Consider the following 17,628-nt stretch of genomic DNA (forward strand, 5'->3'; position numbering starts at 1 on the left):
GCAATCAGTTTTCTTTACATTAAGCTAAAACATACCGATGCTCCTTGGAGATGTACATGTATGCTAGTAGCTACTTAGTAGAGAGTGGTAAGTATTTTAAAAACCATTCGAGGAAAAATATATTTATCCTTAGAAAACTGGCAGTATGGATGTATAAAATTAACCTCTCTGTTCTGTGAATAGCTTCATCCAGAACCATCCCAACAATCAAATTACTTTTAAGAAGGCGTAAGTTCTGAGAAGTTGTGCTAATAACTAAGTATTACTTTTGGAGACCAGAGGAAATGTCGTATGAAAGATATGGCATTCTGGTCTTCCAAAACAATCAAGTTCAGATACTGAATCTGATTGATAATACACAGAAATTATTCTTTCCGTTTACCTATTCTAGTCAGAATCAAAAAACCCCACGAGTGTGTCATTGCAGAGGGTAGATTTTTAAGGAATTGAGAACCTTCTCAAATCGTATCTGAGCGAATATGCCATGTGCCATGCAATCTACTTCCTCTGGATGGTTCCAGAGTATCTGAAATGGAAGTATTTCCTAAATAATTTTTTCAGGTTTGGTTTTTTTTTTTTGGTCATTGTTGTTGGTGGTTTGTTTTTTGTTTCTTTTTTTTTTTTTTTAATTTAATTACATTTTGGGGAGCTCCACACTGCTGTGACTTAAGGCACTGAAACTACCTGCTCACTTGGAAGTACCCTTCTGGGCTGTAGAGCAAAGCATTCCTCAGGAGAAGTCACTGCATGCTTGCTGAGTTTTGTATCAGAAGCATCACTGAACTTGCAAATTTTTGCGAACACACATTAACTGGATTTTACAGAGGGAAATGGTGCATTTCAGGCACTGCTTCCTTTCCCTAAGCCAAAGGAATCACCACGGAGCCTGGTAGTTCAGCTCCAGCCTTTGCCATTTCAAAGCCCTACATTGTCCCTGTCAGACATTCCCCGAGTTAGGTGTCAGGATCGGTCACGGGGAAAAAAAAAAAAAAATCTGCATAGTGAAGGCATGAAATTGTGGCTTCAAGATGGTGACTAATACCAGTCAGTGTAAGAACTGCAGCACAAACAGGGGATGCTGGAGCAGATACAAGACTAATGCACATCAGTGTTGCTTACCTGTAGAAGCAGGAGAGTTGTATCGGCACTCTCCTGCAGCCTGCTTGCTTAAAATGCATTAAGGAACCTTGAACTGTATTTCTAGAAAAGGACTTATCTCATACCTTTCATGATTTAGGGGGACTGACTTTGTTTTAATAGGACTGAAATGTAATTATATCTTTTTTCTTTTCCATTTTAGAATACAGCTAATGCAGTATGTAATTTATGGCATTGCATCATTTTTCTTCTTATATGGAATAATCCTTTTGGCAGAAGGTTTTTATACAACAAGTGCTGTGAAGGAGCTGCATGGAGAGTTCAAAACGACAGCCTGTGGCCGCTGCATCAGTGGAATGGTGAGTAGCAGCAGAAATGGGAAGAGTCGTCTTCGCTTGCTAAAACCTGTTGGGCTCGGTTTGACGCCTGTATTTTTGGACAGCATTATATTTTGAACAACAGTGTATTGCTGTTTGTTTAACTCTTTATGGGTGGTTATAGACAATCCCTGTCGCTGGTCCTTCTTTGGGCTTCGAGGATGCTTCATCAAATCCAGGTTCAGCAGGTGGACTGACGGGGTGCTACTGTGGCCTCCCCCATCATAAAGCTGAACCCACTGGTCTAAACTAAGTTGATGGAGACTGCGAACTTCAAAACACTCAGTGCGAGACAAAAGGAGATTTGTGCTTTTAAACATGGAGCACGCTAGTGCTGCTTAATGGCAGACTGTAAAATGGCTGTGGTTCGCAGAGCTATTTAAGTAACAAACTGTAATTCCTCTGACTTCCATAGTAGTTCTGCTTGAGGATGTCTGGATCCTTCAGACAAACAGTAATGAATGAAGCTTCAGAACATCTTTGCACATGAATGAAATATTGCTGTCTTGCTTTTGCAGACGGCAGAAGGCACGCAGATATAACAGTGAGTCTTTTTTGCAAAGCCGAAACACTTAAAGCCGTAAAGTTACAAGGCATCTTCCCTTCAGTATACATCTGTATTTGAAAAAAATTTTAAACAAAGTTTAACTAAAAATAAAACTTCAGATTCTCACCCACGTTGCCCCCTAAGGTGCACTCTGCAAGAACAGAAGCATAACTGTATTTCTGAGACAGGATTTCAAAGCTATTTCTGAAAATCTGAATTCAAAGCTCGTAGTTATGGAGGAAGCTAAGCAGTATGACAGATCGCCCACGGGAAAGTGTGGGTGAAGAGAGAAGAGGCTTTTGATGTGATTGTTGCATTTTAATATACAATCTATATCCTGTACTTTAAAAATATGTACTTTCAGCTGGTTAAATACACAGAAGACGCATGTTTATTTTCAAGAGGGTTAACAATTTTCCACTGTGCCGTTGGATACTTACTGAATTTTTCAAGAGCTAATAAAATAAGACATCCGATCATTTTCCAGTTAAGCTGCTATTCGCTCCCTCTTTTTCTAACAAGTATGATCTTCGCTGAGGAGCAAAACCAGATCTAAAGCAATGTTTTCCAAAGATCCAGAATACAGTAGAAATATACACATACCTGTATCTCATTAGTGCTGACAATTGCTTGTGCTGTTGAGTAGTTGCAGGCACATGATTGCCAGCTGCTTATACAAATACCAGCGTGACACATGGAAATATGACAGAAAAACTTGTTTTCATGTTTGCCTATATTTGTCCACACAATGAAGGAGAGAATTTAGCAGCTGAGTGATGGCTTGGGGCTCTGGTAAGACACATCAGTGGTTAGTGGTGACAAGTCATGGCGTAAAAATGCCTGTACACTGGTGTGTAGTGGTAGAGCTGCTTAAAACACCAAGGTTGGAACAAGGTTTGCAAGGAGATCTGATGTCTTAACAGACTAGTGGCTGCAGCTGGGTACGGCCTTTTTGGTCAAGAGCTCCTCTACTACTTCTTCCGTTACATTACCATCTTGCATAAGGTTATTACAGAAGACACACTTCCAACTTTCCTAAATTATTTGTGTTGGCTATGGTAATGCCGAATAGCCATTTCCCACAGTTTATCGCATTAAATGTGAGAGTGAGTGTGTTTTCCTGGCTATTTTAGGAGCGCAAAGCTTTGTGTGCTTCCTCTCGCGCAGACTTCCACATATGCGTATGCAAAACCACATTTTTAAGTCTAGTGTATCTGCAGAAATCCTTTGAACTGTTCCACTTGCTCCTTACCAAAATCCAAAAGAGAAGCTTCTCAATTCTCGCACGAAACACGCGGGTCTGGCGTACAGCACTGCCTACTCCGCGGCAGGGCAGTTCAGTTCTGTTGTGTATAAACTAAAGGCGAGCTGGGTTTTTTTATGGGCCTTAGTTTTGCAAGCACTTCCACGTCCCCGCGCGCTTCAGTCACCATAAAATCTAAACAATTGCTCAACGTTTGCAGTGTTGTTCAGTGAGTCTGGGCAAACCCCTGTGAGGATGCAAACCTCCGCCGCTGCCGCGTTAGTTCAGTCTGTCAGTTCCGGGTCAGGCTGAGACAACCCCCCCCTCAGAGCCGTTCCCATCCTTGCTGTTCTTCGCTGGCACACAAGTTTCAAGTGAGATAGCGCAGCATCAGTGCTTTACTGGAAGTAGAGCCTTTCCAGTCCACCTGCAGGTAAATAACAGCGAAAAGGGAACACACAAGGTGTCGCAGCACTCCCCTGCCTTCCAAGTAGGTTCCAAATCTTAGCCTTGCCAGGAGGAGGGAGTTAGGAGCTGATGCCAGAGCTACTGTTTCACCATAAAACCTAGAAGAGGAGGAGGGAAGAGGGGAGAGGTCCAATGGGAGAGGGAAGCTGGAGATTTCCAAAGCAACGAGTGCCTTAACCTTATAATCTTACCAAAGAAAATGCATATAATAATTTTTTTTTTTAAAAAAGAGCAAACACAAACCAGCAAATGTCAATGGAAAATCCGTGATTTCCTAAGGTTAAGGTGAGGTAACTAATTTTCTTCCTGGCAATGTCTGTTAGATCAACTGAATCTTTCTGATCTGCCGTAACGGCTGTGGTATGTTTTCAAGAAGAGATATTCTCAAATGTTACATTCAAAATTGATTTCAATACATCAGGGAGTATGGGGGAGCTCTGTGAACATCGATTCACTCTACTGTTTTGATTTGCAAGTTGTATAGAAGTGCTAGTATGGTACAGTTAATTATAAAAAAACTCCGTAAATTGATTTTTATTCGAGTTTTATTGGTTTTAGCCTACAGCCAGCACCCCTGCTTAGCTGAGAGTCTTGAGAAATTAATGGATAGCTCTTTCAGGAGGGCAAGCTGTTCACTCAAGCAGGCTGATGGAAAAGGAAAAGTCTGAATTACTTTCTCGGTAGCACTTAAACTACCAAAGTGTTTGTAAGCGACGAGAATACGGACTTTATTTGTGCTTGAAAAACAAATGTTTTATTACTTGATTTCTGAAAGCATGCTTAAAGATTATTTTGAAGCACTTTTAAGGAAAAATTCAAGTAGTCTTTTCAATGGATAAACTTGAAGTGCTTGTGTTTTCTCTGCCCAGTTTGTTTTCCTCACCTATGTGCTTGGAGTGGCCTGGCTTGGGGTCTTTGGCTTCTCTGCTGTGCCTGTCTTTATGTTCTATAACATATGGTCAACTTGTGAAGTCATCAGATCCCTTCAGACAAACGTGACAGTTCCAGGGGACCAGATCTGCGTGGATATCAGGCAATACGGTACTCATTTTATTCCTGATTAAATGCTTTATCCTTGCTCCTTGGCCTGTCTTCAGTAGGTTCGTCTCAGCCTTATCAAATGAACCAAATGCAAAAGCATCTTGTATCTCTAAATGTGCTATTACTTTTCTAATTAATTCAGATTACACTGATCTCTTTCCAGATGCAATCAATTTAACTGAACTGGCAAGTCATTTACCTCAAATGATTTTGTAGCAGTTTCCAATACTATAATATTAGGTTTAAAAATAGATCGGCCTCAAAATAAACTGCTTAGAAACAGCGCCGAGAAACAGATAACCAGATTCTGCATTTTGAACCTCCATATGCATATATTCTTTCCTTTCGAAAAGCTGGTTTTACACGTAAATGTGAAGTTAACACCTGAACTTTGCTCTAACAATTACTTCCAGTTAGAAGGCCAAAAACCTGCGATCAAGAGTCTGCCTTGACTATTAATGAATTAATTCTGCTTTCTGATGACACACAGAAATCCGAGGGGGGCGCAGGTAGCGGAGGAGTGGGGCAGTAGCTTAAAATAGGGTGAGGCTTTTCAAGTAATTAATTCCTTAAGGTGAGTTTTTCCTGAAGTTAATCTTTTCGGCTTCCTTTGTGCAGAAGAGCTTTTGTCACCATTATTTTGGGCTTCATTTCAGTGAGCAATTTCTAGGAATGTTTCTTTCTTTGGACTAAGTCATTCAAAGCTGAGGAAACGGATTCAGAGTTGAAAAAGTAAGAAAGCTTGGGTTTGCTCTCCCAGCTGGGCTGCAAGAAGTCCTAAATCAGTTAAATGTTTGCATCCTATTTTAGCAACTGCCAGCAAGAGGCTGGGAAGACGTTTTTGTCAGCAGCAAAGCCTAGGAGTGCAGGGGAAAGATGTGCTCCTCCGCTTCTCTGCTCCTCCCCGTTGTTTCGCAGCTGTACGAGCGCCGCGTAGGGCGGCGCCGTTGCTCTGATGGGTACGGTCACTTGGGTTTCCATGAGTGATGGGGCAGAGCAGCTCCTTGACAGATGGCACGTGTCACCGAACTGTCCTCACATTTTTGGGTGGAAGCGGTAGCTAAAAGGCTTCAAGGGTATATTGCAATTGCAGAGAAGAAGCTGGCTTTGAAGTAAGTCCTATAAAATCTTTTTGGAAGCCATACCATCCTGAGGTAATTTCGGTGACCTGCCCCTTAGAGTTACTAATTCCAACCAGCTGAGTTTGAAATGTGAGTTATATGGAGGAGGCAAACTGGTTTTCTTCTGTTTCAAAAGGCTTTTGATTAAGCTTTACATCTGTTACCGGCCGAAAAGTTTAGGTTATTTTAAACCTTCTAGATCCTGTCGACTTTTCAGATTTTCAGTCGTGTAAGAAAAGTAATTGCGAGTACGTGACCTGCGGCAGACTGGATTTTCTTTTAGCGGTGTTCGCGTAGCGCTTTTTTACCTACTGGAACCAAAACAGCGAAAAATCCTTCTGTAGTTCTTCCCCCTAGCTCCATATTCGCACTCCCATGCAGCAGTTACTTGTTCAAGTAGAACTTAAGCTTAAGTGCTATCCTGAAAGGTGCCAAGTACCTCTGAGATGCAGATGATCCCTTTCAGAGCTGAGTGGGGGAGTAGGCAGTATGCGGCTGGACCCGAAGTGCAAAAACCCAACCAACCATTTGGCTGCCATATGGGAAAACCACATCTGAGAACGTATCTTGGCGGCAAGCCTCGGTATAGGGAGCAAGCGCAACTTGAGTGAGTTGTTTTAATTCCTCCCGCCAACTCAAAGCTGTACTGGTCAACGCGCGGATGCCCAGAATGGGAACACAACTGGCGAGTGGGCGGGAAAGACGAGAGGGGAACAGAAAGCGTGTGTTGACTGCTAAAATCAGTGGTTTCTTTTGCTGTGGTATTTCAGGTATTATCCCTTGGAATGCTGTGCCTGGCAAAGCCTGTGGCCCGATTTTAGAGAACATCTGCAACACGAACGAGGTACAGAAACGTAACCTGTGCGCAGCTTTTGCCTGCAGGTCGCTCGGGCACCGTGTAATAAATAACTTGGTGGAAGCTTTTGGAGAAAACTAATACTAGCAGTATGAAGAGATTGATTTGAACACAACACTGAAATTATTCTGTTAGGTCATCTAAAAAATGCAATTTTTTTCAGAAAATTTTTATTTTCTAAAGCTTTAAATACCTTGCTATGAAGATGGTTTTATTATCCTTGTTCTAGAGAACAGTTGAAATGCATTTTTATGCTGTCCTCAATTACCTCAATGTTTTTAACGTATTTTTTCCTCTAGTTCTACATGTCTTACCACCTGTTCATTGTGGCTTGTGCTGGAGCTGGTGCCACTGTCATAGCATTGGTGGGTAGTATTTTTTGTTGTTTTATTGTGTAACATGTTCCTTTCAGGCTTAAGATGCTTTAAGATTAAATTTTGCGTACCTTAAAAGTAGCGATACTAGACATTGAGGAGGGCGAGCTGTAATCACCGTTGTTTGCTGCTGTGGTTTGGTCCTTCCAGGTCAGCAGGTCCTGAACGTTTGCTTTAAGAAGTCATCTTAACGCACTTAGCCCATCCTTAGGATAAAATTCTTTGCACGTCCTTTGAAAGGCCTACTTCTGCCCACTGTTTCTGGTGTGACGTCCACTATTGATTTTCAATTTTGTAGTGTATTTGATCAACCGCTGTAACCTCTTGGTTTTCCTGTCTGGACCCAGGCAGTTTGACTAGTGCAACTCCGCAATGCCAATTACAGGGAGCAGCTGGAAAAAGGGACGTTAACAAGATGACTTGCTTCATATGTGTAGCGCTTCCCCTAGCTGCCAGCTCCGACCCTCCTGTCAGCCAAATCCGGGTGTAATACTCGCTGTCGGTTGCCGAAATAGCCTTAGGGGGGCGGTACGTAGGTCTGTAGCCTCTCCGGATAAACGGCGAGCTATTTACCTTGCATCTTCACCCTGGAAGAAGCTCAGAATAACGTCTGTTGTAAAAGTATCGACAGTTGCCCAAACGGGCTTGAGCTGGCACCTTGTTGTATCTTACTCTCCTGTATTTTGTTCTCTTCCACCAGCTGATCTACATGATGGCTACTACATATAACTATGCTGTTTTGAAGTTTAAGAGTCGGGAAGATTGCTGCACTAAATTCTAGATTGTATAAGCCCAGTACAGAGCTGCATTGCGTAGCTTGAAATACCACTGACACCCTAGGCTGAAAGTCTAGCTTTCCGAATTTTGTTACAGTAATTGTAAATAGCTTCAGTAAGCATCATTTAGCTCATCAGATTAATAAAATGACTTCTTGTATATGAACTCTGATGTGGATGAGATCTGGCTATGCTGTCATGTCGAGAGGATTCAGTTACTGTAGGGGTGTTTATAAATCATCCTGCTGAAGATGGGGATGTTTCCATTGCTAGCAGGCATCTCTTAGAAGAAATACTGGAACAGTTCAGGGTCAGAATTGCTAACTTATTCCTCATCCTGAACACCAAATGCGACCCCCCCCGAGCGTGCAAAATACGTACGGTACAAGAGAAAAGGAAGAGTAAAGTAGTGCCAGCCTCTTCTGGCAGAACTCGGAAGCCCAGGTGTTATGAATTGGTTGGCTTGTATTTCCAGCGCACAGATGATGGAGTCGATTTCTTTCATTTACTTCATTTTCAAGTGATTGCCAAATCATGCTCTCTCTGGAAGGAAATACATCCTTGCGTTAGCTCTGCGTAAAACAATCACATTCTTTCTTTCGGGCCCTGAACTAGTAAGAAACAGCGTATAAACAGCCTCTGTTCTGGTATGGCGTGCGCTTGAGTAACTGATTTCTCAGTAGCCAGATCTCAAAACTGTAAGTATGACCGCGCGTGAAGCAAAACCATGCATAAATCACAGAGACCTCTTTACACTGTTGGGGTTAAAAAGAAAAGTGAATCGGTATTTTCAGATGTAGATTTTTTGCGTGAAGTATGGTGAAAAGAAGTTGGGAAGAGACGAATGCACAAACTAGAAAAAATCCACACAATAATAATAATGATTAAAAAAAAAAGAACCAGTTGCTCCGTATGACACACAACTCTTCACCTGAGGTTGGGCAATGGAAGTTTAAAATGTAGTTATAAAAATATACGATTAAGGCTTCTTAACCCAGAGGTTGCATGCTTTTGCTTAGCTTTGGACTCATGTTTTGTTGTTTAATTTTTCAATATGTTAATGTAGCCTTGTTCACGTAAATAAAACTGTTTACAGTTCCAGGCTTTTTCCAGGGGGAGGGTGGAATTCTCATCTGCTTGTTGGGGGAAAAGAATTACCAGGATCTGGGCTTGGATACGTGTGAACACCACAACCGTAGCGAGCAGTTCTTCTGAGCACCTCGTAGTTTACAGACGACATAAATTGCCACGTACAAAACTTTTCTCCTGCTTCCCCCCATTCTGCATTTTAATTGATCCGTACGACTCTGTAGCTCATTTTATTACTGTTATACTAACTTCCTCCGAATTGTGAATAACCAACTGAAGTACTGGCATGCCAGATTCTAGAGATCTCTGAAAACGGCCTCTGTGCTTGTTTTAATAACAGAATGCTTATTAACGTAGAATAACTTCCCCCCCCCGCCCCCCCCAGTCGTTATTTTAAAGAGTGTCTATTAATCTAACTAGCAGCTTGCTTTGCCTCTTGACATGCTCACTAGCCATCATGCTCACCCTTCTCTTCCAGATCCACTTCCTCATGATACTGTCTTCTAACTGGGCCTACTTAAAGGATGCCAGCAAAATGCAGGCCTACCAAGATATCAAAGCAAAAGAAGAGCAGGAGCTTCAGGATATCCAGTCTCGGTCAAAAGAGCAACTCAATTCTTACACATAAATGTTGGCCACAGTAATTCAGCAGAAGAATTCTGTCGCTCTGACAAATCAACAAATAGCTGCTCTGCAGTACAGATGTGTGTCTACCAAACAAAATTAGCGAGAAGTGCAAAAGCTTCACATTCCAGCTCCTGGAACACATTCATAGGGAAATCTTCCCACGGGTAATCTTCCATCCTTTCATACAGAGAATGGAGGTTTTATTCCAGGCATTTTAAAAGGCAACACTTCCCAATAAGCGACCAAATTATCCTTCTCCGAGACTTTTGGTACTTAGTATTTGCCGTGTTCTACAGCACGCCGCCCTGCACGCAACCGTGGCAGGTGCTCCAAACCAGCCGCAGTAGCTCTCTGCGCAGACCTTAGGCAAAGGCACGCGTGCGGTGTGTGACCTACGCTCTCGGGTCACGTACCAAGCGGCACTGCGGCCGGAGAGGGTTTCTGACGGCTCGCGCTTAGGCGACAGCACGGTTGCAGCGGTTAACGCGGCTGCAACGGGGCCGTCTCTGCCCGCTCTTGCCGTGGGCCACGGGAACAGCGCCCGACTCCTGTGCCACGCTTTTTTACGACGGAGCGCTCACGCTCCTGTGCTCCCGTGAGCGTTGAGCAGATGCCCCACGTTTTAATCTTTTTATTAACTAACTATTTAATGGAATGTAGATCCCCGGATCTGGATAATGATCCCCTTCTTTGAAAATAAATGTCAGCTTTGCCTTAATATTTATTTTCTATAAATGTCTTAGCATTTATATAGTGGCAGGAGACCATTATCCGACTTTTTAAGTAAGTGAAAAGTGTTACCTTATTAAAATGACACTGATCTGACTAATTCAAATGAGCGGATGAGAAAGTTTGCAGAGTTTTACACGAACAATAAAAATTACAGCCATAAAAACAGAATACAGGATGTCCACCTTTCTCTATCTTGGTGCTTAGCAAATTTATAGTCAGTGCTTACGTGTTTTCCTTTTTACAAATTAATTAGCACATTAAGAAAAACGTGGTGTTCAGAAAACAAACAAACTGGTGCCATTTTAAAGTCATTTCCTATAGAAGTCTGCCTTCTAATTAATGTTTTTTTCAGAAGCATTCAGTGATATCTTGAGTATTAGTGATGGTATATTTGGTGTTTGTTCTATATGATATATATATATATAAATAAATGTTGGGGGGAGAAGTGAAATACATCAGTCATTTGGGGAAAAAAAAAAAGCAAATATTCAAGTCATACCCATGTGAAGCCGACATGTGGTGTGATAGTTTTGACTGCTGAATATAAATCAAAGGAAGCACAAATTTCTTCAAGTCAGTATTGAGAGACAAGGCATGGGGGGGGAGGTATTAACTTCCAATATGATTTTTTTTTGTTAAGTATTGAAGTCTAATTTGACAGTTTCAAAAAAGGGGCAAAGTTGACCAATGTAGAGCAAATATGACAAAATAGCCTAGTGTATGTTCTTACCTGTTGCATGAAGGAGACATTTCTACAGCAATGCAGGTGATGTTCTAGCCCAGTGTTTGCATAAGGGTAATAACGGAGGCAGTGTCTTAAAGCCTAATTCTTTTCTAATTCAGTGTAGCTATTACTGGGAGTTTCTCAAGTTTTGTTTAAGTAGTCTAATATTTTTATGTAAAGAGCATTAAATTTTGCTATGTATAAATTTTTGTAACCTAACAGTGATCAATATTTTCTATCAGTGCCAAGGGCTTCCTGTAGTTACATCCAAGTGTTAAAATAAATATTTGTAGATAATAGACAACACTTGTGTACGCTTATTTGAAAACAGACCTACAGCTACGCTCTGCTAGCGCATCTCTGTGCTCTAGGGCTCCGTCGCTGGAGCGAGACCCGTTTTGCTCAGTAGCACCCGTTTGCTGCTGCGCGGGGACAGGAGGCCCCGTAGGCGTACGCTTCCGCGTGGTCAGTCAGCGACCGCTTCGAGTGTGACGTGATTGAGTTGTTCCAGGCCAGCATGATGCAACAAGCGCTACCCACCCCACTCTGCACATCCAGCAGGCAGAGTCGCTTAGAAATTCTGTAAATGCCGGCATTGCTGCAACGCCAAGTTAAGCAGCACGTAAAAGTAGACTGGCCCCCAAATCACTCTTTGTCTTAATTGCTGAAAGCAAAGGTTATTTCTGTCGCATTTTTGGTACATCGTGTTTTAACGTGCAAAGAATTCACATGCCGGAACTTTGGCTTTTTGCCCCTAAATTCTGTCAAACTTGGCTTCACGTTCCTACAGTCGGGTCAAGATGAGCAGCCTCAAATGCAGTGCAAGTTGTAACATATGCTGCCACCCAAAATTACTTCACTGATTTAAAAAATACTGTATTTTATACTGTAAATAAAGTTTAATGATCTTGCCTATAATCTACCTACAAAATACAAAGCTTAAATAAAGATGAGTTAAATAGCATTTTTATTTGAATCTCTCCATTCCGGGCTGGTTCGTACCAACAAGGTGATACACGAGTTAAGGCTGCTTATAAAACGCTTGTTTCCGCTGCCGTGTCAGCTTGGTCCTGCCGCACCCTGCTCTCTGGACTGGCACAAGCCGGGGCCTCCACAGGGCGCTTTTAAAAAACTGATGACGACTGAATTCTTTTCGGTACCTGCGACACGGTTACTTTGACTTACAGTCTGTCACAGCTGGGGGGAAGGGGCTGGCGGGGGGAGCACCGCTTGGAAAGCCATCAAGATCTTCAGGAATTCAGCGCCAAAGCCGGCCTGCCTGAACACACCGATTCCTTTCTTTGCGCTGCTGTGTCCTGCCTCTCACCCCACGCAAGGGCCTCCTCCGGGATCAGTAACACATCAGGGCTCACCACCCATGACTGAAGTGATGAGACAGCTCAAAATCAGCTTTATTAATTTATAATTATACAGCCTTTGATCTTTGTGCAGAACATTTATTACAACTTCTTACAGTTAGTTAGAAAGCTGCGTTAAAAACGTTTTTATTGTAGTAATAACTGTAAAAAAAAAAAATCAGTAGCCATTGTTCACCAGAAGTTTTCATCCACGTCTCCGTGAGAAATGCCTGTGGCACTGTATGAGGGATAGGAGGGAGGGAAAGAAAGCATCATGAGTCCAGGGCAGTTTCTTCTCTCAAATACAAACAACAGTTGGTTTAGGGCGAAAGTTGAAGTTCCGCACAGTTAAGAGACTGCGTATAATCACTGGCTTTGGTTTACGTCCACCTATGCTGCAGTCCTCCTGCTGGGTCAGTGAAACAAAGGACATAGGCGAGGCCTTAGGGGCGAGATCTGGGCCTTTGTGAAGAGCAAGGCAGCTCATCGACCAAAAAGCACTGCTCCCTATCCACTACTTTTGCAGTGCTTACCCTGTGAAAAGAGCACGATACAGACACCAGTTCAGGAGCACCAGGGTAAGGTCTGGTACGTAAAACAGCACTTTAAAGGCACAGACAATACCAAATCATTACTACAGTTAGTGACAGCATTTAATTTTTTTTTCACAATTCTGTTTTCTGCTTATATGTAGTTTCAATTCTAGATCTTCACATAAACTGAAAGATTTGATAGATGTAGGGTTGGTTTTTTTCCCTTTCACCTGTCAAGCAACTAAAAACTACACATCCTTATTTATCAGTGCCTAGAGAGACCCAGGGGAAAGGCCCCAGCTGTGGTAACTCAGCACAGGTGGCCAAAACCTCTGAAAAAAAGTGTGTGAACTAATTTGTTGGGAGCCTGCGATGCTGCTGATAAATCAAAGCCAGATTCAATGCCAGTAACAGCCAACCTGCAAGGTGCAGTGCAGACAAACTCCCGCAGGGTCGTTACCCAAGCAGTGGAGGAACCGAGATGCTGCTCAGTGGCAGATGAAAAGGTTTTAATTGCCACAGCTTTTGAAACATCATCGAATGAGGTTCCCAAATCCAAATGCCATAATGTGCATAACTTCCCCTCTCTAGGAATTGGAAGGAGCCTCAATTTTTCCAACACATTTGCTTTTGATTACTAGTTTGTTTATATTTATTTTGCTTTTTAAAATGGCAGATGTCTCTCAACTGTAATTCGTACCGTAACTATTTATTACTATGGGTTAACAGAAGTGATGAATAGCAATATAAGCCTTACCTGTCATCCCTTTCGCTAGACAAAAGTCCCTCTGTAAGCGATAAATCTCCTGTTTCTTCTTTCTTCAAATCCTGGCAGCCAACAGGAAAAATACACTTTCTGTAACTGGTTCTTAAGTCAAGGTTTAAGTGACTCTTAATAACAGCACCTGTATTTCAAGGCATCTAACTGAATATAAACCCCCTGTTTCTACAGATGCTGCATTGCATCTAAGCTAATGCCTCTCTGGAAAATCAGGTTCGGATAATATCGGAACAAAAGTATGCTGCAGTCTGTCATGAAAGGAATGTTCCCCCATGTACAAACCTGTTCTTTAAGGTCAAGTTTTCCACTTTGCCAGCATAAATTCTATCAGTCAGTTGTGTTAGTGGAACACAAACTGGCCTGTGTAGATTCAAACTGTATTTAAACATAGTTTAAACTAAAAATTGAGGCCATTAAAATTTAAATACTGTCCTAGTTCCTAAAAAGCAACCAGACTAATCCCCCCTGCCCCCAGCATACCAGAAACCAAAACAAAACCAAAAACCCCCAGTGTAAAAGAAAGAGTTTATCATCTTTCTTTTGAATCAACACACTTCTGCAATACAAATCCAAATATTCCTCTCTGCAGGTCATGACATAAAGCTTCTGAATGAAGAAAAAAAAAAGAATGAACGAGAATATTGTTTTCATTCTAAGCACATTTTAGTAAGACAAATTCAGGGAATAATATTTTGGGGACAAGGTTTTGAGAATTATCACCTTATTTGCCAGTTCCTGCTCTCTGCTCTGCTGAATTATTCTCATGTATTTTTCTAATGGATTTGGAGCAGGATCCTTTAAGTCATCTTCAGCACCAGAATTACAGTTTTCAAATTTTTCTCCCTCATCTTCTTTTTCTTCATCTATTTTTCTTGAGTCTTGGATCCACTTTAAGACACAAAATCAAAATTAAATACCGATCAGCTCAAGCAAAATACCCTCCTACCTAAATACCTGCGCTACAGGATTCATGTTAAACTCAGTAAAACACACCAGTCTAAACAGCATTAGATTTATTACAGGCAGTTTAAGATGAAATCTTAAGCTATTGCTTCAATTCAAAAAGTAACATTCAGGAAATCCCACTCTGACCCCGTCCGGACACCCGAGACGTGCTGTGAGGCCTGAGGCTTCTGTGCCCGACATCGACATGTGAACTGAAGGAGAGGAGCTGACGGGAGCACGCAAGTTTCTTGAAGGGCCTAGTTTGCTGGTGTGAAGGGTAGCATGAGCGTGTCTGATCAGTACCACTAAACTCAATCAAATTAACCAAGGTTTAATGGTGGGAAGAGGAAGATGAAATGGGAGGGAGCCAAAAACAAGTTTTATGCAGGTCCTAGAAGTCCAGAAGACTACTTCAACACATACTACATCAGGCCAAAGGGACTTAAGCAAACTCCTTAAGGTGTCCTTATAACTTCTGCTTCCAAGAAAGTACCCTGCCTACCCCTATACAGGCTAATGAACAGATGGGCATTAACATGTTCTGGTGGTGTCCCACCAGCAGCGGTCCAGACCAGAAAGTCAGTGAATGTATAGCTTGTTCCTATAGTGTGGTGACGGCTGCCTTCTAAGTTCTGGCTGTAAAACTGCAGCCTACAGCTACATGAAGCATGGAAGAAAAAAGCCTCTGTTTGCAGTGAAAAAGCTACTCGGCATAAGGAGAAATTCTAGCGAGACTCTTCAGTTAATAGCACAAGTACATAAAAGAACTGAGCCTCTACTATTTTCACTTAAGGAATCATATCTTTTTAACCAAGTAACACACAGAGCAATCCTAAAATACATGACACTACAAAGCTGCATTACTGTCAGAAATTAAAATACTAAATCACCACCTCTTTGTTCAGCTTTTCCACTTCTGTTTGCTCTCTTTCCAAAGATTCCTGTTGTTCTCCCCCTCCCCTTTCTTCTCTTGCTTCCCTCTCTTCTAAGTTTTTCTCAACTTCTTTGTTCTGTTCTTCAATCTGTCTTTGATCCAGCACCGCTGTGAAAAATTATTTCAACATCTGTGATTTGATGTATGTAGTTCAGTAATCTGCTACAGTAGCATACAAATAAGTAACAGGTTCCTGTATAACATTAATAGTAAATGAAAAACAGCTGGATATATTTTTTTATACATATATCAAAGTTATTCTTGGGTATCTGGTAATGTTTCTTCCCACCTCTACACATTTTTAGTCTGATACATGACTCCCTACTAGTTAAACAGGAGAGCCAAAGTAGAGGCCAGAGAGCTGACAAATCTCTCTATGCACTTCTCATTCCTACCATGGACTTCCTCATTAAATCTGTTATCCTAAAGTTCATGTTGCTGTATTCTTCCCCCCACCCCCGCAATACGGTTGGATACAACTCTTTATAAAGCAAAGTACTTGCAAAAAACCTTTGAAAATTATTGCAGGACAAACTGCTGACATAAAATACTTAAACGAAACAAAACCTTTCAAGTCTTACTTCTATCAAGAGCAGGAATAATATTTAATAATTATCCTAAAGAGAAAAGAAAATAGCAAAATTGTCTCTGTAGGAGTTGGATGGGGGCGGACGGGTGGCAAAACTGTTTAATTTAATAAGAAACTCAACCAAAACCAGGGTGAAAAAGACATCCTTCTACCATAAAGCAGAAGAAAACATTCCGTCCTCTTTATTACATATTTAGCGCCTTTGGAAAGATTTTTCAATCACGCCAGCATACATACGTACAGAATGTTAAATATTTGGCTTTTTGTTTTATACGTTTCACATTTAAAAAGGGTATTTCGCTTTTGTTTCCGAGCTGAGAACTCACTTAAGTCCTGCAGCGAAGTGGCTGTTGCTGGCAGAGCGGCTGTGACATGGTTTCCATTGACGATGTCCCCAGATGGATGCAAGGCATCACTTTCACACTGCTCTGGAATGTCCCCCTGATCTGGAGAAGAAATTTGAACAATGGCTTCATTATTTTGTAATTACAATAGCGGAGCACAGCAATGGACACAAAGTGTGGGAATGGCTGAATTAGAACACAAATATCAGCACTAATTGAGCATTTTCCCTTCAACTTGACCATTTCCCCAAGGATTAAGAATTATCAAAGGCTGTACTTGCTTCTTTAATTACAGAACTGTTAGTTTTGAAATCAGCTATTGGAACACATCTGTTTACAAAGCCAAAACAGATTAATGAATAAATATACAACAGAAAATCAAAATGTTTTCATTTCTTTACACAATCAAGATACAGGTCACAGAAAAATAACGTGTCCAAGCTTAGCTCATCCTTACCACGCACATAAAACAACCTTTAATTATTTGATCAGATACTACTTCTTTATTAGGATCCTTGCCTCCTTCAGTGCACAGGATGCATACTGCTAACTCTGATATTCTACATCATGTTGTCTTCTCCCTATGCAAAGTGGCTCTGAATTTACAGAAGCGCAATTCCTATGCTTCCCTCTGCGATCGTCCCTATGGTACTCAACGTCGTCTTAATTATTTATTTGCAAAGTACGCAGACTGCTATTATCTCAATTTTATGGGAGAAAGCAAAAAGAGATAGAGACAACAGCTACATCTGACTCTCTAGGTACCAAACTGAAATACACCGTACCATTTTTCCAAGCATTTAGTGTAATAGAGTACAGACACCTTATTTCTCTCCTTCAGATTTGGGTAAAGGCTTGGAAAATACCAGTTTCCCATCCTTCAAATATATTCAAGGTTTCAAGCATTTTTTTTTTCCATGTTATAATAAAACTGAAATACTTTGCATGAAGAAAAACACCACACCCAAACCGGTCAGCGTCTCTCTCAGAAGGATCTGAGTCTCTTGAATTAAAGTTCTTTAAAGGAATTACAGAAGAAAGCATCACTGAAAATTTCTGCCAAAACTCAGT

General features: G+C 41.4%; 2 protein-coding genes across 9 annotated transcripts in view; one reads left to right on the forward strand and one right to left on the reverse strand.

Annotated features, from left to right (window-relative positions):
- GPM6B (glycoprotein M6B) overlaps positions 1–11,377 on the forward strand; it is a 109,912-nt gene extending 98,535 nt beyond the window's left edge. For 4 of the 7 annotated variants that reach the window (XM_064475201.1, XM_064475226.1, XM_009504302.2 and 1 more), the window contains 5 exons: positions 1,301–1,457; positions 4,603–4,774; positions 6,666–6,739; positions 7,051–7,116; positions 9,469–11,377. In XM_064475201.1, the coding sequence (XP_064331271.1) occupies positions 1,301–1,457; positions 4,603–4,774; positions 6,666–6,739; positions 7,051–7,116; positions 9,469–9,618 (619 nt within the window). In that variant the 3' untranslated portion in view covers positions 9,619–11,377. Of the gene's footprint in view, positions 1–1,300; positions 1,458–4,602; positions 4,775–6,665; positions 6,740–7,050; positions 7,117–7,825 lie in introns of all 7 variants that reach the window. The other 3 variants (XM_064475218.1, XM_009504303.2, XM_064475233.1) reach the window with 1 other exon arrangement.
- Positions 11,378–12,456: 1,079 nt separating this feature from the next.
- OFD1 (OFD1 centriole and centriolar satellite protein) overlaps positions 12,457–17,628 on the reverse strand; it is a 33,582-nt gene continuing 28,410 nt past the window's right edge. For both annotated transcript variants that reach the window (XM_064475139.1, XM_064475148.1), the window contains 5 exons: positions 16,540–16,659; positions 15,584–15,732; positions 14,466–14,633; positions 13,722–13,792; positions 12,457–12,669 (listed from right to left, as the gene is read on the reverse strand). In XM_064475139.1, coding sequence (XP_064331209.1) covers positions 12,624–12,669; positions 13,722–13,792; positions 14,466–14,633; positions 15,584–15,732; positions 16,540–16,659 — 554 coding nt within the window. In that variant the 3' untranslated portion in view covers positions 12,457–12,623. The remainder of the gene's footprint in view (positions 12,670–13,721; positions 13,793–14,465; positions 14,634–15,583; positions 15,733–16,539; positions 16,660–17,628) is intronic.

Source organism: Phalacrocorax carbo, chromosome 1, assembly GCF_963921805.1.
Source record: "Phalacrocorax carbo chromosome 1, bPhaCar2.1, whole genome shotgun sequence".
In the NCBI taxonomy this organism is placed as follows: Eukaryota; Metazoa; Chordata; class Aves; order Suliformes; family Phalacrocoracidae; genus Phalacrocorax; species Phalacrocorax carbo.